The sequence below is a fragment of the Coturnix japonica genome, chromosome 4, assembly GCF_054131305.1.
Source record: "Coturnix japonica strain WE chromosome 4, WE-NBRP24, whole genome shotgun sequence".
In the NCBI taxonomy this organism is placed as follows: domain Eukaryota; kingdom Metazoa; phylum Chordata; class Aves; order Galliformes; family Phasianidae; genus Coturnix; species Coturnix japonica.
In genome coordinates this window covers 53,947,043-53,962,950 of record NC_140666.1, presented here as the reverse complement: position 1 = coordinate 53,962,950, position 15,908 = coordinate 53,947,043, and the positions used below count along the sequence as shown (strand labels likewise).

Genomic DNA, 15,908 nt, shown 5'->3' with positions numbered 1-15,908 from the left:
TTGTTTTTTTGGTAGGTTGCTCAATATATTCAATTTCATCTTCCCTTTTTGGAATCAATTCTGCACAGATTAAACAAAGAAGAGGAACAGGAGATTCAACAGACAATTGCAAAGTAAGAAGTGAAATTAGGGGGGATCACTTTCGGTCTGGGAGAATGCTTACAGTTATAGTTTGGCTCAATAGATCGATGCATTAATGTATCAGCATGCACTTACTGCTCACACTGAACTTTGTGGGAATCACAGTGGTTTCTGTATCCTGCATCCCTAAATGAGCTGTTGCTGTGGAAGATACCAGAGTACTGCTTATACAGGGTTGAAGTTTTCTGTAAAACCAGGAGCCCTACGGTCATTTCTGTTGTACTTTGGATGTCTTCTCAGCCTGAAAGTGGTACTTCAGTTTCTACTTGCTGCTGTGTATTTCCTTGGAATGTGTAAATGAAGTAAATACTGTGGTACTATATAAGTGTCACTGCATTCAATTTAGATAGATGCTGAACTCCAGGTGCAGAAGAATGTCCTTTAGAACTTAGTTTCTGAAAAATGGCATGAGTGGTTCTAGTGGTAGCTCAGTATTCACAACAGCTATAGATTAGAAATGCACCAGTGGCTCTGCAACCATGAGGTCAAAACCAATGCAAATCTAGACGAGCTGTGAATCTGCTATCCAATGTCCATCAAATCCTTTTCAACAAAACCAGCCAGGAACAGAAAGAAAAGAATAAATACAAGCTATTGCCATTTTCTGTCAGAATGACTTTCACTGCAAAATTTTTTACCCGTTCAACTAACATGTTAAAATTCAGGTTAAAAATGTTTTCCAGAGGATTCTGTGTAATTAAATACATTCTTTCTCTCTCTCTTCTTCTATCCCTCTCTCTCTCAGATACCATAAAGAGAAGCGTATGATATGCCAGCACCTTCAAAATCGGACTTCTAAAAAAACAGAGACTACTGTTTGATGTGAATGGCATATTGCAACTATCACCCACTGCCTTTGGCAAAAGAAAGTCTGTTTTCTTGAATGTGCCATCACTGGGGAGCACTTAGAGCACAAGGGTGTGCAAAGTGCTTCTTTTGATAATTATGCAGCTGAAACTGCATATGCTCCACTATGGCTCTGGAATACAAGTTGGGGACCACGTAAGAAGATGGACTATATCATCCAAAGAACGAAGTCTGAATCTAACTTGAAACTTCAGATTGGGAAAAATCCTGTGCTGAAAAGCACTAGGCTTTAAAGTCTTCTATATTCCAAACCATTACCAAGAGTCTAGTATATAGGCAAAATGTTGCAATAACCAGTGTGCTAGTTGTGCCAAAAATAAGAAAAGAATGTATATGACTTTTCTTCTATTAGAAAAAAAAAAAAAAAGATAAATTTTGTTAGGAGGAAGCTTTTCTGTAGAGTTAAGTGGCAAAAGGTATTTACATATCTAAGATTGCAGTTAGGCATTTCACATAGCTTACAAAAACACCTATACAAGAGAGACCTGAAAGCCCAGTGGTTTTCAATTGTTAGGTACCTAACTAGTCTAAACTTTAACTCAATATCTGAAAAGTATAAATCGAAGTTCACCATCTTCATGGCTACTCTGCTCTTAAAGTATGAGCAAAGATATCTCTGGCGTGCATTTAAAGCTCCAGAGAGTTCCCACTAAGTATTATGGCATTTGCTTGACTGAGTGCTAGAAGGCACCCCATGCCTTTTTTCATTGAGACAGATTATTCCATATTACTTCCTGTGTTTTCTTCTTGGAGAAGGAAAGGAGAAGTGTTTAGTGAGAGGCTGACATCACAGCTCTTATAGCATGGGGTTGGCATCCTTCTGCAGATGAAGTTTTTGGGCAGTCTGACACTTGCACAGCATACATTCCCCTGTCAGGTCCTGTGTGGTTCAGTCATGCTGAGTAGTAAAGCTCAAATTGTAGAGATGTAAATAAAATGTGCACAATTAAGTGCCCTCCTGCAGTACCTTGTCTTTAAATGTGATGTCTGTGTTTTGTACCAGCTGCGTTCGGTTTCTGCAGATAATAGGATATACATGCTGAGAGGGAGGGAATTGGTGTACAGAAAATGATGTCTAGAAATCACGTGGAATAAATCAAGTGCGAAAAGCTGTACTCCCTGTGAGGTGATGTTACTTGGATGGTAACTCAAAAATGAGAAGTCATTGTGCTAATTAAACTATTGTGCTTGGGGCAGGTGCTTATTTCAATATGCAGTCTATTATAATCCTACACAGGAAATTGTTATGGGTATGGGAACACAGAGGGGAGAAATAAAAGCAATTCGGTAGTCAAGTAAGATGCATGGCATTTGTAACAGTTGCCTTGGGTATGCCAATGTCAGTTTGTTGAAACAACAGAATTATGCACACAAGCATCATTGAAATTTCACAGGTGAACCATTCAAATATTGATTATCTAAGCGTTTAGGATATAGGAAACTCAACATAAAACATCACAGGTTGGACTTGTAGGGTCAAATTTCAGTGAAGTCTAAGTTAGCCTACAGTTATGTCTTCTTGTCCAAAACCAAGTAAATGTCAGCTTAAGCCAAATCAAGCACTGTCATTTTTTGTTCACCTGCAGACAGGTATGTTTTGGCACCAACTGACCATAGTGAGACACTAGAAACTACGCTGAAGTATGAGAACATACCCCTTGACCTGAATTTCTTGCTTTGTTCTGCCTAAATTACTCCAAGGAGCAAAGAGTAGGTCTGAAACACAGAGCAATATGCAGAGAGCTCAAACTTAAGAGGAGGGAGAAAATCTCGCCTGCACTCAAAAAACTGCAAGTGCTGCATCTGCTCATTGTTTTAACCAGAAGAAAGTATTCAAGTTTTATTTTTAATGTAGCTAGCCTATTTCTGTTGTGCTTCATTTGGTAAATGCTTGTGGTTGTATGAATGTGCAGTGTGAAAGCAATGGAGCATGATATGGTTGTAATTCTTTGCTCTGAGATCTGAAAAGCTAGAGACTGTGTCAGTGCACTGACCATGTGGAAAAGCATTTGCAAAGCAGATTATCCAATCCTGTAAGTCCCTGAGTTGAATCATTTTTTGCCATCATCTGATATTAAATACTCAGATCTCATTGAGTTCACTTGTCTTGTTGAACTGGGACTAAATGGTACTGAAAAACTAACAGTGGAGCCTGGCACAAGTACAAATGTAGGTTGCTGGGTTTAAAGCACTAGTGAAATAAAGCTGCTGTGTTACGGTGGTGTGAGTTGTGTGAATATTGCGGTCACTTGAATGAACTGTTTCTGACAAATGCTGACAAGAACAGAGGAAGATTTTATTCCAAAGTATTATTCCATACTCAAGGTAACAGCAATGAAAAGCAGATGACAGAAGAAATACGGGTTTCTTTTGAATTCAAGTTCTAGGACATAACTAATAAGACACTAGAGTAAAAAACACTACCTAATCTTGCTGCTACTAAGCAACCCAGTGAGGAAAAACCCCGAGTCATCACTGGACATTGAGGAGAAAAGATAATTTTTTTATAAAAACATTGCCCAACCCAACCCCCAGATTCCAGAAGAGTGATGTGCATCAGAGTATTAAATCCCGAGAAAACTGTGCCGGGAGAAGCCTTAGAAGATCTCTACTTATTTTTTGGCCTGAAAACTTCACTGGCACTTGGGTAATGTGTGCTGTCTCTTTTGGAGCTCCTTACTGTTTCCAGACCATTGATTCTGGTGCTTTGTTTTCCCTACTATGCGTTGACTGGCTATCTTTGTCCTGGGACCTGTCTTTTTCGATATGTGAAGACTTGCATGTTCTTAAAGCCTTTCTTACTAAACCACACAACCCCAATCTTTTCCCTTTCTTTTCTTCTTCTTCTTCTTTTTTTTTTTTTTTTTTTTTTTTTTTTTTTTTTTTTTTATGGAACTTTAACTGTTGCTTTCTTTTCAGTGACATTCTGTCTGCAACTGAGACCCCAGATTTGTTCATGTACTTCAGCGAAGTCCTTATGAAAGGTGAGAAAAACAAAACCGTGATGTGTTTGTGATGTATCTCATTCTCCTGTTTTATCTGTTAATATTGTTTTTATACCACCAGCATGCAAGCATGATGTTAGGCTTCAATTAGCAGCAAAATATCAGTGACTCTTAATCAGTTTGTGATTTGTTGTAACTGCACTGTTATTCATTCAACACTGTAATGAATATTTTTCTTCTACCGTACTGCTGCAGTTGCTTAATTATACCTATGTCACATGTTTAATTTGTTTGCACCGAACACAGCTGGTGTTCTTCTAGGATATTTCTGTAATTTGCAGAGATGACTTTGACATCAGAAATGCTGCAGTGAGATCTGCAACAGTCTCTATCCACCTTATTTTCTGTCACAAATTGAATGAACAGTTTTTCCTTTCATTATATCATTAATGAAAACATTGCCTAGCAGTATACACAGGATGAATTACAAGAAGACTTCATTTGGTCAACCTCTTCAATCTGATTCTGGAGAATTATCTCTTAATTCATACTTTAAATTCAGAAGCCCTCTGGTGCTTTCTCTAAATGTTTATGTGCTGACCAAAAGTGTCACATTTCACCTTAACGACATTTTGCTCATCTATCTTCTTCCTTGCTCTGCTTGGGAAGACCAAGATAATCTTTCTGTGCCTAAAAGCAATTTTATAGTTCCACACAGCAGCCCTCATTAGTGAATGACTGTGATGCATTTCAAAGACAATCCTATTAAAATACCAAAAAAGTATTTGGTGATTCAAAAATATTATAAAAATTGTTACGGGCAGATTTTTTTCAATATTTTTCTTTATGCTTCATAAACTTTAGATTACTTTTTTTCTTTTTCTATGATTATTTTGCACAAGAAAAATAATATTGTGTAGCATAAGATTTTGGACACATCTAAAACCTCATTTTCTATCCATGCAACACATCTTGTATGTTGCATCTTACTTTTTGATTCAAGTGGGTTTAAGTTATTTGTTTTGGTTTAAATTTTACGTGCTCATGATCATTTTGAACCAAGGAAATATGAGCTACACATTAAGTTACCACAGAAATTTCTCCCCCATCTGAATAAAATCCATACACTTAAATTTCTGTTAAGCTGAGCGCTGAATGCAGACTGCATTTACAATTTCATAGCTTATCAGATTTTTCTCAGAAATGCAATGTTTCACTGGAGGCATCCCTTTGCCTTGTTGATGGTGGAAAATCAGACATTGGCAGAATGAACTATAGCTGGTGAAAATTGTACTCACTTCATTAGGTTTATAGGTAAAGAACCACAGCACAGTATTCTCCACTATGATAACTCATATTCTCCTGTTTATACTACATGAATATTTAGAAAAATATGCGTAATATTTAATTTGTGCAACTCCATAGCATTCAGCAAATGTCTTCCAGTAAGCTAAGTGAGCTTTTTAGGCTGACAGCAGTTTTTCACTTCTTTTTATAAGTTCTGGACCCTGAAAGAAGCAAAACATCTGTAAGCGATAAAATCAGAATGATCATGGAATCACAGAATCACCAAGGTTGGAAAAGACCTCTAAGATCATCCAGTCCAACTGTCCACCAATATTCCTCGCTAAACCACAGCCCTCAGTACAGCACTCAAACATTTCTTAAACACCTCCAGAAATGGTGACTCTATCACCTCCTCTTGCAGCCTGTGCCAGCACCTGACTAGTCTCTAAGACGATATGATTGCAAACAAATTATGTGTGTACATCAGTAAGTCAGTTCCTTAATGTTTTATGACCTTTGCAGGTTGTGTACAAACACATGCATGTGTGACACTTTACTGGAAGATAGAGAAAAATCCAAGTAGCTCTGTAGTACGAAGTTCAAAAAGCTAACTCGGAAAAGATGAGAGAGAAGCAGATGTGGGGAAATAAAGGAAATGCCCTGACAAAATTTTGAATATTATTTCTCTCCCTATTGCAAAGGAACTTATCTTAAAAGGAAATTCAGTCCAGTACTGTTAGCTAGGGAAAGATCTTTGGAAAAGTAGCCAGAGGAATTGTGGCCAGCCAGGCTTTGTTTTTGTTGCTTAATGTGGAAATTTACACGTGTGTGTTTTCATTTTGATTAAGAGCATATAGGTGAAAGCTGAACCAATACCTGTTTCACAAAACATGCCTCACGATTCTCTTCTTTGCAGCACTGTTCCCTCATGGCAGTAAAAGCCACGGTGATGGAGGTCAACTGTTCTTGTGTGATCTGGGGCTTGTATTTGATGAGGTTGATGAGCATTCTGCAAGGGAAGCAAAGTCCTGTGAAGTTGGAAGATGAGCACACAGCTTAAGAAGCACTTCTCAACCACTAATCCAGTAAGATCTTTGTTTTCTTATTATCCACTTGCTTTCTATTGCTTTGTTTCATCTTTATGAACCAACCAGGCAGGTATTTGCAGTGGGGAGCATCTCCCTATTCTCCTGTGAAGTAAAATAGCAGTGCTTGTTTTTGAAGTTGTTCTACCATTAATATCCTCAAACAAATTATACAGTTGATAAGTGTTATTACCACTTGAGAGTGTCCTACTGTATGGGAAATCACAGCTTGAACCTCCGATTAATCAGCTGAGGTAAATGTTGGGTCAGCTGTGGGAGCACAGGTGAGAGTAATGTAGCTGTGCTCCCGGAAGGGGTGGAGCTCGACTCCACCTCCTCTATGACCTCATATAAGGGCTGACCACCACTGAGGCAGTGTCTCTTGGAGATTGCTTTCCAGTGGAGACTGCTTCAGCTTTCCAGTTAAGGCACTGATGTTGGTGAGTTTTCCTTTGTTAATAACCTTTGAATATCTACCATCATCTTTGTTAGCATCTTTATATTAGCCACCCTTACACCTACACATTATGAGTTTGACATAGCATAAGTTATCCAAGATAACTTGTTTTTCCTTGTAATGGGAGGTCCAGCGTGGCACTTTTCTCTAACAAAGGCAAACAAGCATCCAGAGATTGAAGGAATGCTTGGGATGTGGATAAATACATAGTCTGTCTCACTGAGAGACAAGCTTCAGTTAAACCGTAATGGTCATGCATTAGCTTCCTTGTTTGTCTAGTATGTTTTTACGATATGGCTTTCACAGTTGCTGTTGAGGACAGTGTGAGGAACAAATTTCAGGCACTTATTGCTTCCTATCTGGTGCTGTATGTACCAGTACAACTACCCACCTCTGAAAAATGACTTCTAATTAAAGGCAGATAAATACAGGTTCAACCAGACTGCAAAAGAAAGCAGGACAAAGATAAGAAGAAAGAAAAGCAGTTAGGTAGGCTGGATATGGCTGCTTTTCAGAGCATTTTATAGAAGGTAGACAAGTACAGTGGACAAAGGAAAGGTGAGAATTGCCAGGGTAAACGCAGAGTAGAAGTATGTCTTACTCCTGCTTCTTGTGCTGTAACTTTTCTTCTTCAGTTGTACACAAGTCTTCATGGAAAGTGAACAGATCAGGTGTTAATGACAAGGGCACATAATTCTCATCAATTTCGAGTTTCCCCATGCACGGCCTCCTGAGAGCGTAGGAGCTACTACAGCAGTGGCAAACAGAAGGGTTTATCGGATTGGTCAGGTGTCTTCTACATATTTCTCCAAGCACAAGATCCAGCTTTACAGGAAGAGGTGAAAAACACAATTTCGTGTTATTCCCTTATTTAAAAAAAAAAAAAAAACAAACCCTAGTATAGATGCTACTTTTAGTAAAGTTATAAATAATGGCTGAGAATTTAAATTATGCTTTGTCTGTAAGATAAAAGGGATTTTTTTCTGCTGAATGCTTTCTCTGTGTTCGTTCTGCCAAATGGATTGCCTGCAGTGCATACTCACAGAGAGTAATTCAAACAATGATTTCAATACCACTGTGTTATGCTTAATGCAAGTGTGTGTCTGGAAGTACATCTTCAGGACAGCTCAATAGTTCAGTGAGCATTTTGCTCATTTGTTGGTATTCCAAGCTGTTGGACTTCGTTTGTAGCAGGAACTGACACAAAGCTTCAGGGAAAAAAAATAGGTCTAAGACAAGTAAGAAAACAAAAAGACAACTTACATTTTCCTCAGCACAAGGCAATAGCTTGTCCTGGCTCAACTGGCAGCATTTGGAGCCAATTGTGGTCATTTGCTTGGTGAATTTTATCAGCTCTGCAGATGTTAGCTGAGGCATCTTCTTGGTGAAGCTCAGGAGAAGCCTAAAATGATAATTTTTTGTGTTATTGGTGCTTACATTCAAGCAGCCAGCAATGAGCAAGCCACCGCCTTCAACTATGTAAGGCTCTAGCCAAATCCCACAGCAGAACGCTCTTTCCTACTAGTGCAGAACTCAGCCAGGGGTTTATAGGCTCATATAGGCAAGTATAAGCATGCTCTCTGTGAGATCTCTCCTTTTTCTGACCAGTCTCCTACCAGGCTAAATAAAATTAATGCTAACATTGCCATTTATATTTTGGTTGTCTCTCTTCTGAAATTGTATGTATATTTTCCCTGCGTTGTTCACTTTCCTGGGAGCACAGGGAGCTTGTTTAGAAGCAAAACTGAACTCGAGTGACTTCTTGGCAGAGCTGATCTCAGCAGGAGATAAGCTCAAAAAAGTTGTGATTTTTCTCTCACTTAAAATTTGTGCTTATTAGCTACAGTGGCCAGGGAAACCATAAAAACTGGTACACTACACAGAAGGAGCAGCATACTGGGTTTGTTGCAAACCTCTAGTTCCATAGGTCTTTTAAAGATCAAACATGTCCAAGAGTATAAAAAGCTCGCTATGTCTTTCTCCCCAGACAAAGACAGCAGAAGCCTAACTTCATGCAAGCAGATTATAGATTTGAAATTGCTTACATACTTTGTTAGGCATGTGCTCATTAACATTGCAAATCAAGGCCAGAATTCCTGCAGGAGGCTTGTGCCTGCATGTTGCATTGAAGCCCAGCATGCTGCAAAGCTAGTCACGTTTTGCTCTGTCTGCTGTAGTTAATTTTTTGTTACAGTTCTTAGTAGCTTCATCTGCTGCTGGAATTAGAGAAAGGACTTTTGCAGAAGATGCATGAACTGCCTTTTGGCCAAATTTCTGACTCTTAAGTTACAGCTCACACCTTAAAATGCAGTTATAGTGCAAAACAAAAACAAAAAACAGCAATCCGTAGCAAAAGTGAGAGATTGAACAAGTTGCCATTTCACTGCCTCGGGAGCTGGGTGAGGACAAAACTTTGTCTTGGAAATGAGCAGGAAAGAAAATCTTAAAAGGCAGTAACTTATTGGACCAAACATTCAAGTCATGTCCTTTAGCCCAGCTTTTTTCCCCATCCATGGATTTACTCCAGCCTACATTGTGCCCATCTTGTGCAGGCATCAGGTAAGCAGATATGTATTTTAAAAACAAAAGATTAATACTCGTTTTGGAAATAGTAATCTCCTTTCTCCTTGTAAATGTCACAGCTTGTCTTCATCACACTTTCAGTTTCATAAATGTGTTTCTTCAGTTCTTCTTCCTGAGGAAAGTAAATTAATTTGAGGAGTCACTTTATTGGTGGGAATGCAAAATACCCTATAGTGCCTTATGATGAGGCCTTGATCTCCATAGCTGCCTCTCACCTGAAATGTACCACCAAGTTTTAATTTCATTAGAAGGTCTTAATCTTTCTAAAACCTTGAAACTGCCTGAATATGACAGAAGTCCACTTCAATCATCTTTAAATATTTATTCTATAAGTGATGAAAATCTAGATTTGAGACAGAGTAGCTCTAAACTTCAGACATATATGGTGCAGTTGTCTATATCTGAGGCTGGCTTGTAAGGGACATTGAAGTCCACCCAGTTCCAATCCCCTGCCATGGTTGCCACCCACCAGACCAGGCTGCTTTGAACACCTCCAGGGATGGGGCACCTATGACTCTCTGGGCAGCCTGTGCCAGAGCCTCTCTGCACTCTGAGCAAAGGCCTTTTCCATTTGCAAGTGGGCAAGTGGTGCTGCAGGGGTGTCTAACAGAGAGTAACAGCTCACAGAGATGCTAGCTCCATCCCTCTCACTGGTATCTGTCTATCCGTGTTAAATCAGTATAGCAGCAGCAGATTCTTGCAAAATACCCACAGGGGAAGGAGGAGGCTGGATGCCTGAAATCAGACGTGTACACCAAGAGAGGGTTTTTTCCTGTCCCATTCCCAGGAGCTCTAGTACCCACATGCACTACAGGCTGTGTGGTTGTGTGCCTGAAGTCATGCATGTATTGTGTAAGGCACTTACCCCTCTGCTGCAGCAGTTCTCTGGAGAGCCAGTTTTGCAGCACTCATTCAGTAGGTCCTCGTATCCTTTACCTATTCTCAATAGCATTTGAGCAGAAAATTCAGGGTGTCTTCTGGAATATTCATAAAGAAACCTGCAATATGTGTGCACAGCAATAAGACAAAACCGTGACTTTCAGGAGATTGGGGATGGTAAGACAGTAGGGATGCTTTTGGGATGCTTTCATCTGACCTTCCATATAATGGGAATAATTTCACAAAATCACAGCCTGGAATTCAACTTGAACAGAACATGGCTTGTTAAGCTCTTCCCATCTAAATGAAGTAATTTCTGTTAACAGAGCCATTTCTCAGAAGATCTTGGGATGATTAGCTGTCGTCCTTGAAACAGTCACTCTACATGGCATTGTGCTCAATCTATTAGCTGCACTGTTCATAAATGGAAGTGATAGATCTTATTTGAAGTAAATTAATTGACTTTATTTGTGACTTGATGCTGTTTCTGTTGCAGCTTTTGGCATGTTTATTATTATTATTATTATTGCCTAGTTTTACTACAGGTGGGGTCAGGGCTTCACCACGCAAAAGAACATGTCTAGAAAAGAAATGGATCAAACCTGTTAAATCAAGGCATGAGCATCACTTAGGTATGTGTTTTTATTCCCATTAAAGAGTGAATGAAAGCTAGATTTCAAGCCTGAGATCAGAACTGATAGTACCTAAATTTCACATGCATTTCTTCAGTTTTCTCTGGTATAACTGTGACTTGTTCAGCATTTTTTCTCATTCCATACACTCTAAGTTTGGTGTTTTATGAAGATAACCTTGCGCAGTTACTACATGCCCACGTGCTCACAGTGCAGACAAATCTGAGGCTAAATGAGCTGATCTTTATCTTTCAAACTGCCGTCTTATAGCCCAAGTAGTAGAACAGCAAAACTGAAGACAGAAGGAAGATGCATGTTACCTGGCCAAGTGGTTATCTTTTTCCTGAGCAAAGCGTTCACATATTCCTTTGTCTTCTATAAACTCCCTGACTTGGGGAGACAAGTTTGCAGGTTTGTCATCATTTTCCGCATTAATAATGCATTCACTTCTTTGGAGCAGTGGCTTTTCACAGCACTTTTTAATTTTACTTGATATGATTTCTTGGTTGGTGCAGACATAGTGTAGAATTTCTTCCTGAAAAGCACAGAAAGGGAGGAAGTTTGATCAGATTTTGGTGGTTTGTTGTTTTGTTTTGATTTTTGATCAGTATTGTTATCCCCGTTTTACAGGCAGAGAAGGGGACTGTCAAAGGGAAGAAGGTCAAAGCTTCTTCTGACCACAGCTGTACAGCAGTCATCTGGCAGAACAGGACAGAAGTCTTGTTGCTCTAGCTGCTGAAACCTTTTGCTTCCCATTTGATAGGTGCCAGGTAACCACCTAAACAGAGAAGTTAGTTATCTAGCTAGGCATCTCAGACAAGCAGAGAGATAGATGGATTTGGGATGATAAAAAAACAGAGAGAACAGAGGAAAGACAGATACATGTTTTGCTGAAAGCTGCACAGAAAATATACGGTGTAGCTAGGAGCTGCAACAGGATTCACTAAAATAGAACGATGCTTTTTTTAGGCACAAAGTTCATTTGCTGACTTTGTGTCAAATGGGACAATTCAACCATGTTTTTAGACTAAAGAATTCAGTTCCAAAGAACACAGTACCACACAGGAGGGAAAACAATCTGAGAAAAGAAGAAAAGGCATATAATTTCTCCAAATGTACATAAATATTGTTTTACCCTGTCACTCATACACTCCAGCATATCTCCACGACAGCAGTCCTTGTGCATGTTAGCAACATCGGACACAAGTTTGGTAACAGTAAAAAAATCAGCTTTAGGGAATTTCTGGCTTATCTGCACAAGTTTCCTAAAATGAAGAAAAATAGTTATTGCTAATATTCACAATGTGAGGCTGCGATAGCTTTCATTACTTGTATGTAAAGGGCTGTATGCAAACTGGTCAGAAATGGCCAATATATTTACATCCATTGTATGGTGAAAAGGTGGGAATCTGCTTTCAGCTGACATATGACAGGGACTTTAGTGAAGCAGTCAGGAAGCCCTGATATAGGCAACGTGTTACATCTTAACAATGAGTGTGGCTGGTCTACAGCCGAAGCGAACAAGACAAAGTCTTGTTTAGTAAGCATTGGGAAGACTCACAGAGCCTTTATGGTCCTTTCTCCAAACTTCTTCAGGATTCCACATGTGTGTTCCTGCCTTAGGCCATCTTCTCTGATGGGCTTCACCACCTTTGGTGCCTGGTAGAAAGGAAATACAGGCTGTGAAAATGGAAGAAAGCCAAGGCAATGCTTTGTGCTAAAACTGCTGATTTAAGTAGTTAAGTAGCATTCAAGTCATATTTCACCCTGTCCTTAGCAAAGTGAATTATAACATCAGATGCAGATGTTGAAAAAGAAACAATCAATAGCTCTACTTCAGCATTTGTTTCATTATGAGAATGCCACTGGTCACATGCTACGAAACCAAACCCTTGCTTTGTAGTACCTGTCTCCGAAAGCATTCCTCCAGGTTATGAGCGGAGTCTTCAGTACTTCTGCAGCAGTCCTTCATCATCTCATCATATTGGATAGCAACAGAAAGGATTGTTGGGGCATAGAGGAAAGGATGCCTTCTGGAAACCTCATAGATAAAACTAAAACAGAGATAAATGTCTTTACTATCGGAGTAAGCCCTGAAACATAGGGAGCTACAGTAGTATTGCAGTATCTGCTGATTTATAGCTACTAAAAGCAACTGTTTTCTTGTCAAAACAAGAAGACATGACAGTGGTACAGCATTTCTTGGAAGAATTCCGATAAGGCTGGCATTTTTCTGGAAATAAAATGCCAAGCTCCTGCCAGTTTTGGTCTAGAGGCAGCAAAAAGTCTGCTTGGCTTTTAAGGACCAAAGACAGATCACGGGTGTATCAGATGAGTGCTTTATTTAAACTACAATGAGATAGGTCAGATTGTTATATTCAAAGTAGGTTGTGGTAGAACAGGTTCCATGTGATGACAAATAGACCTGGATGGATTATTCAAATATTTCTCATTAGGAAGAGAAAAGAGGATGGCTTTACAGTAAGTCTCATTGAATGTCTTGGTTGGTACTGCATTTGTGGTCTCAAGGCTCATAACCATCACATGCAGGCAAGAAATCTATGAGTTATTTACTTACTATCCCGGTAATGAATGGCGATGCTCTGAATAATTTTTGCAGGCAGCTTCAGCATTTGGCCTTTCAAAAGGAGAAATGAATCCTCTTGATGAATTTTTAAGGGAGAGGAAGCAATCATTTCTTTCAGGGTCCTTTTTAGCACAGCAGTCAGTAAACCTGGGAAGATTGTCCTCCTGGCATATTGTATTGAGGAAGATCCTGTCCTGTGAAAAAAATAGGAAAAAAGTGGATGTGTGTGAGGATTCCATTTCACCCCCGTGAGCTTTCTGAGGAGACTTTTTAACCCAACAAGCCCTAACTTGCATAAGTGTATAGTTTCTCTCTTTACTACCCCTGCTTTGCCTGCTGTGTCACAATGACTTCTTAAATGTATGTCAGTCTCTGATACCTACTGTTATGCCAAGATAGACATTATAATGAGATAGCTTTCAAATATACTGTTCAGCTTCCATTGAACTTAAAATATTCAGATCCTTGTTTCTTGATTACAGTCAAGATGATTGTTTGATTTGCATATCTCAACAGGATCCGCATTATTTTCTAATTAAAATCAGGTTTGTATAGCGACAAGTCTCAGGTTTGTATAACAACAGTTCTCAGGTTCCTTGTTCATCAAGTAGCAGTGCTCAGGTTTGCTGTCAGTCATAGTTCAGCTGGGAATTGTCTTAATTCAGGATTTGCTTTAGCCCCATGTTTAACAAATAGAAGAGTCGTAACAGACTGATATTCATTTTCCATGATTCAATCTGCTGCTCTCTGACAGTGCATTGAAGTAGACTCCACTGAATACTAGCAATGTGAGTTAATGGAGTGGAGAAAGCTCCTATGAGCATCATAATTGCTGGAAATATCTGTCTTCTACTGAGTTTTGTTATGCTAGCCATAAAAGCACAAGATTACAAATGTTTTAAGAGGTCAAGGATTTCAAAAGCTACTGTGGTATTTTCTGTGAAAGACCTTGTTATCCTTTGCTCATCTTGAGATGCCTTTTAGGTGGGAGCATGGATGAGGAAAGAGTCAATAAGAGCAAACATTCACACACAAGTAAACCATGTCTCGTAACATCTTACTCTTGCCTGCAAAAATGCATACCAGTACCCCAAAATTATGTCACTTCTGAAAATCTGTGCCACGTTACAAGTACAAGCTTGCTTACCAAAGGCTTCTGGCAGTTTGGGTTGTCTCTGTCTGTATCAGTGCACCTTTTGGCAAAGTCTGTTACAGCTTCAGCCATTTTAACCACTTGACCAAACGTGTTTCCTTGCACATACTGTGCAAACATGATCATGGCACTATAAGAAGAATGGAGATCATTAAGAACGTTTCTGTCTATCTAAAAAATAAAAATAACTGTATTACTTTTTGCATGAGATAGTAGGAGGGCTTCATTCACCAAATTGCTCAGGCTGATGGAACAGGGAGTGTACGACTTGCAATTCATGCTCATCTCCAAATGACACAGAATGCCATAGGGATGTTCATAGGCAGCAAATTTGCAAGTAGATTCTTTACCGAGATAACTTACATGGCTTTAAAATTGTTCTCTTGCAGCTGAGAAAACCGCTGGCTGATGCTGTTTTTTTCCTCTGAAAAACAAGTTAATTGGTATTTGAATAAATTGCTGGAGTTTCAGAAAAACAGATTTCAGTGCCAGGAGTATTATTACTAAGGTGAAGGGCATGAGGCCATACTATCTATTTGACTTGAGGGTGGGAAACAATTTGTTTTTGAGCTACAATGTAATTTCCCTTCCTATTTCATGTTTTGTGGCAGGGAGATACAAATATAGAAGGTGCTCAGCTATGATGATGCACATCACGTGGTTAAATAAACACCTTAGAAACCTTTTCTTAGCCTTGTCTTAGCTATTTAAAAGCGTACTTGATGATCATTTGCTCTACAAAAAGTCACAGAAATTCCTCCTTCTCTATGTGCCATTAACTGGCCCTGTGGGACACAAATGTGTCCAATTTACCTGAAAATTAAATGCAAATATTTTCCTTTGCCACTGGATCTTTACTTCTTTACTTCAACAGGTTTTGGAGTACCTGAAATTTAGTGGAATAACCGCACTCCTATAGATTAAATTACCTCCTCTCTGTGTGGACTAGGCTGTATCATGCAGCACATGGACTTTCGAGAAATTAAAAGTGATATGTCTAAGGGTGATTACAAGACTGGAATTATACAGCTACAGTTCTGTTTTGTATCTTTCACTTACAATAAATCTCTAGTGTAGAACTAGCAGTGGTAAAACAATAGTAAATAACCATGCATGCTAAGTTGCAGTCATCAGCGTTATATGAAAGAACAGAATAAAAACACAAGATACGTTCTTACCTGTGTCCCGATAACTTCTAGGCAGGGCTCTGACTATAGTAAAGCTTACTAATAAAATGATATAAATTACTGTTCTCCAGTTCATAATGTCAGCCTTTTGCAGGGACTGAGATA

The 15,908-nt window shown here is 39.1% G+C and overlaps 2 protein-coding genes and 1 long non-coding RNA gene across 9 annotated transcripts in view; 2 read left to right on the top strand and 1 right to left on the bottom strand.

Annotated features, from left to right (window-relative positions):
• Positions 1-2,123, top strand: part of RASSF6 (Ras association domain family member 6) — a 45,685-nt gene extending 43,562 nt beyond the window's left edge. For 6 of the 7 annotated variants that reach the window (XM_085546864.1, XM_085546866.1, XM_015861526.3 and 3 more), the window contains 2 exons: positions 16-113; positions 887-2,123. In XM_085546864.1, the coding sequence (XP_085402990.1) occupies positions 16-113; positions 887-962 (174 nt within the window). In that variant the 3' untranslated portion in view covers positions 963-2,123. The remainder of the gene's footprint in view (positions 1-15; positions 114-886) is intronic. The other variant, XM_015861528.3, reaches the window with a different exon arrangement.
• Positions 2,124-3,897: 1,774 nt separating this feature from the next.
• LOC107313385 (alpha-fetoprotein) lies at positions 3,898-15,879 on the bottom strand. Its single transcript, XM_032444363.2, has 14 exons — positions 15,795-15,879; positions 14,980-15,040; positions 14,611-14,746; positions 13,455-13,657; positions 12,783-12,930; positions 12,438-12,535; positions 12,012-12,141; positions 11,197-11,411; positions 10,231-10,363; positions 9,380-9,477; positions 8,046-8,184; positions 7,384-7,607; positions 6,117-6,249; positions 3,898-5,461 (listed from the first exon to the last, which is right to left on the bottom strand). The coding sequence occupies exons 1-14, from the start codon at positions 15,877-15,879 to the stop codon at positions 5,417-5,419; spliced, it is 1,848 nt and encodes a 615-aa protein (XP_032300254.2). The 3' UTR covers positions 3,898-5,416.
• LOC107313386 (uncharacterized) overlaps positions 6,190-15,908 on the top strand; it is a 51,219-nt gene continuing 41,500 nt past the window's right edge. The window contains exon 1 of the long non-coding RNA XR_014945884.1: positions 6,190-6,325. This is a non-coding gene — a long non-coding RNA (uncharacterized LOC107313386). The remainder of the gene's footprint in view (positions 6,326-15,908) is intronic.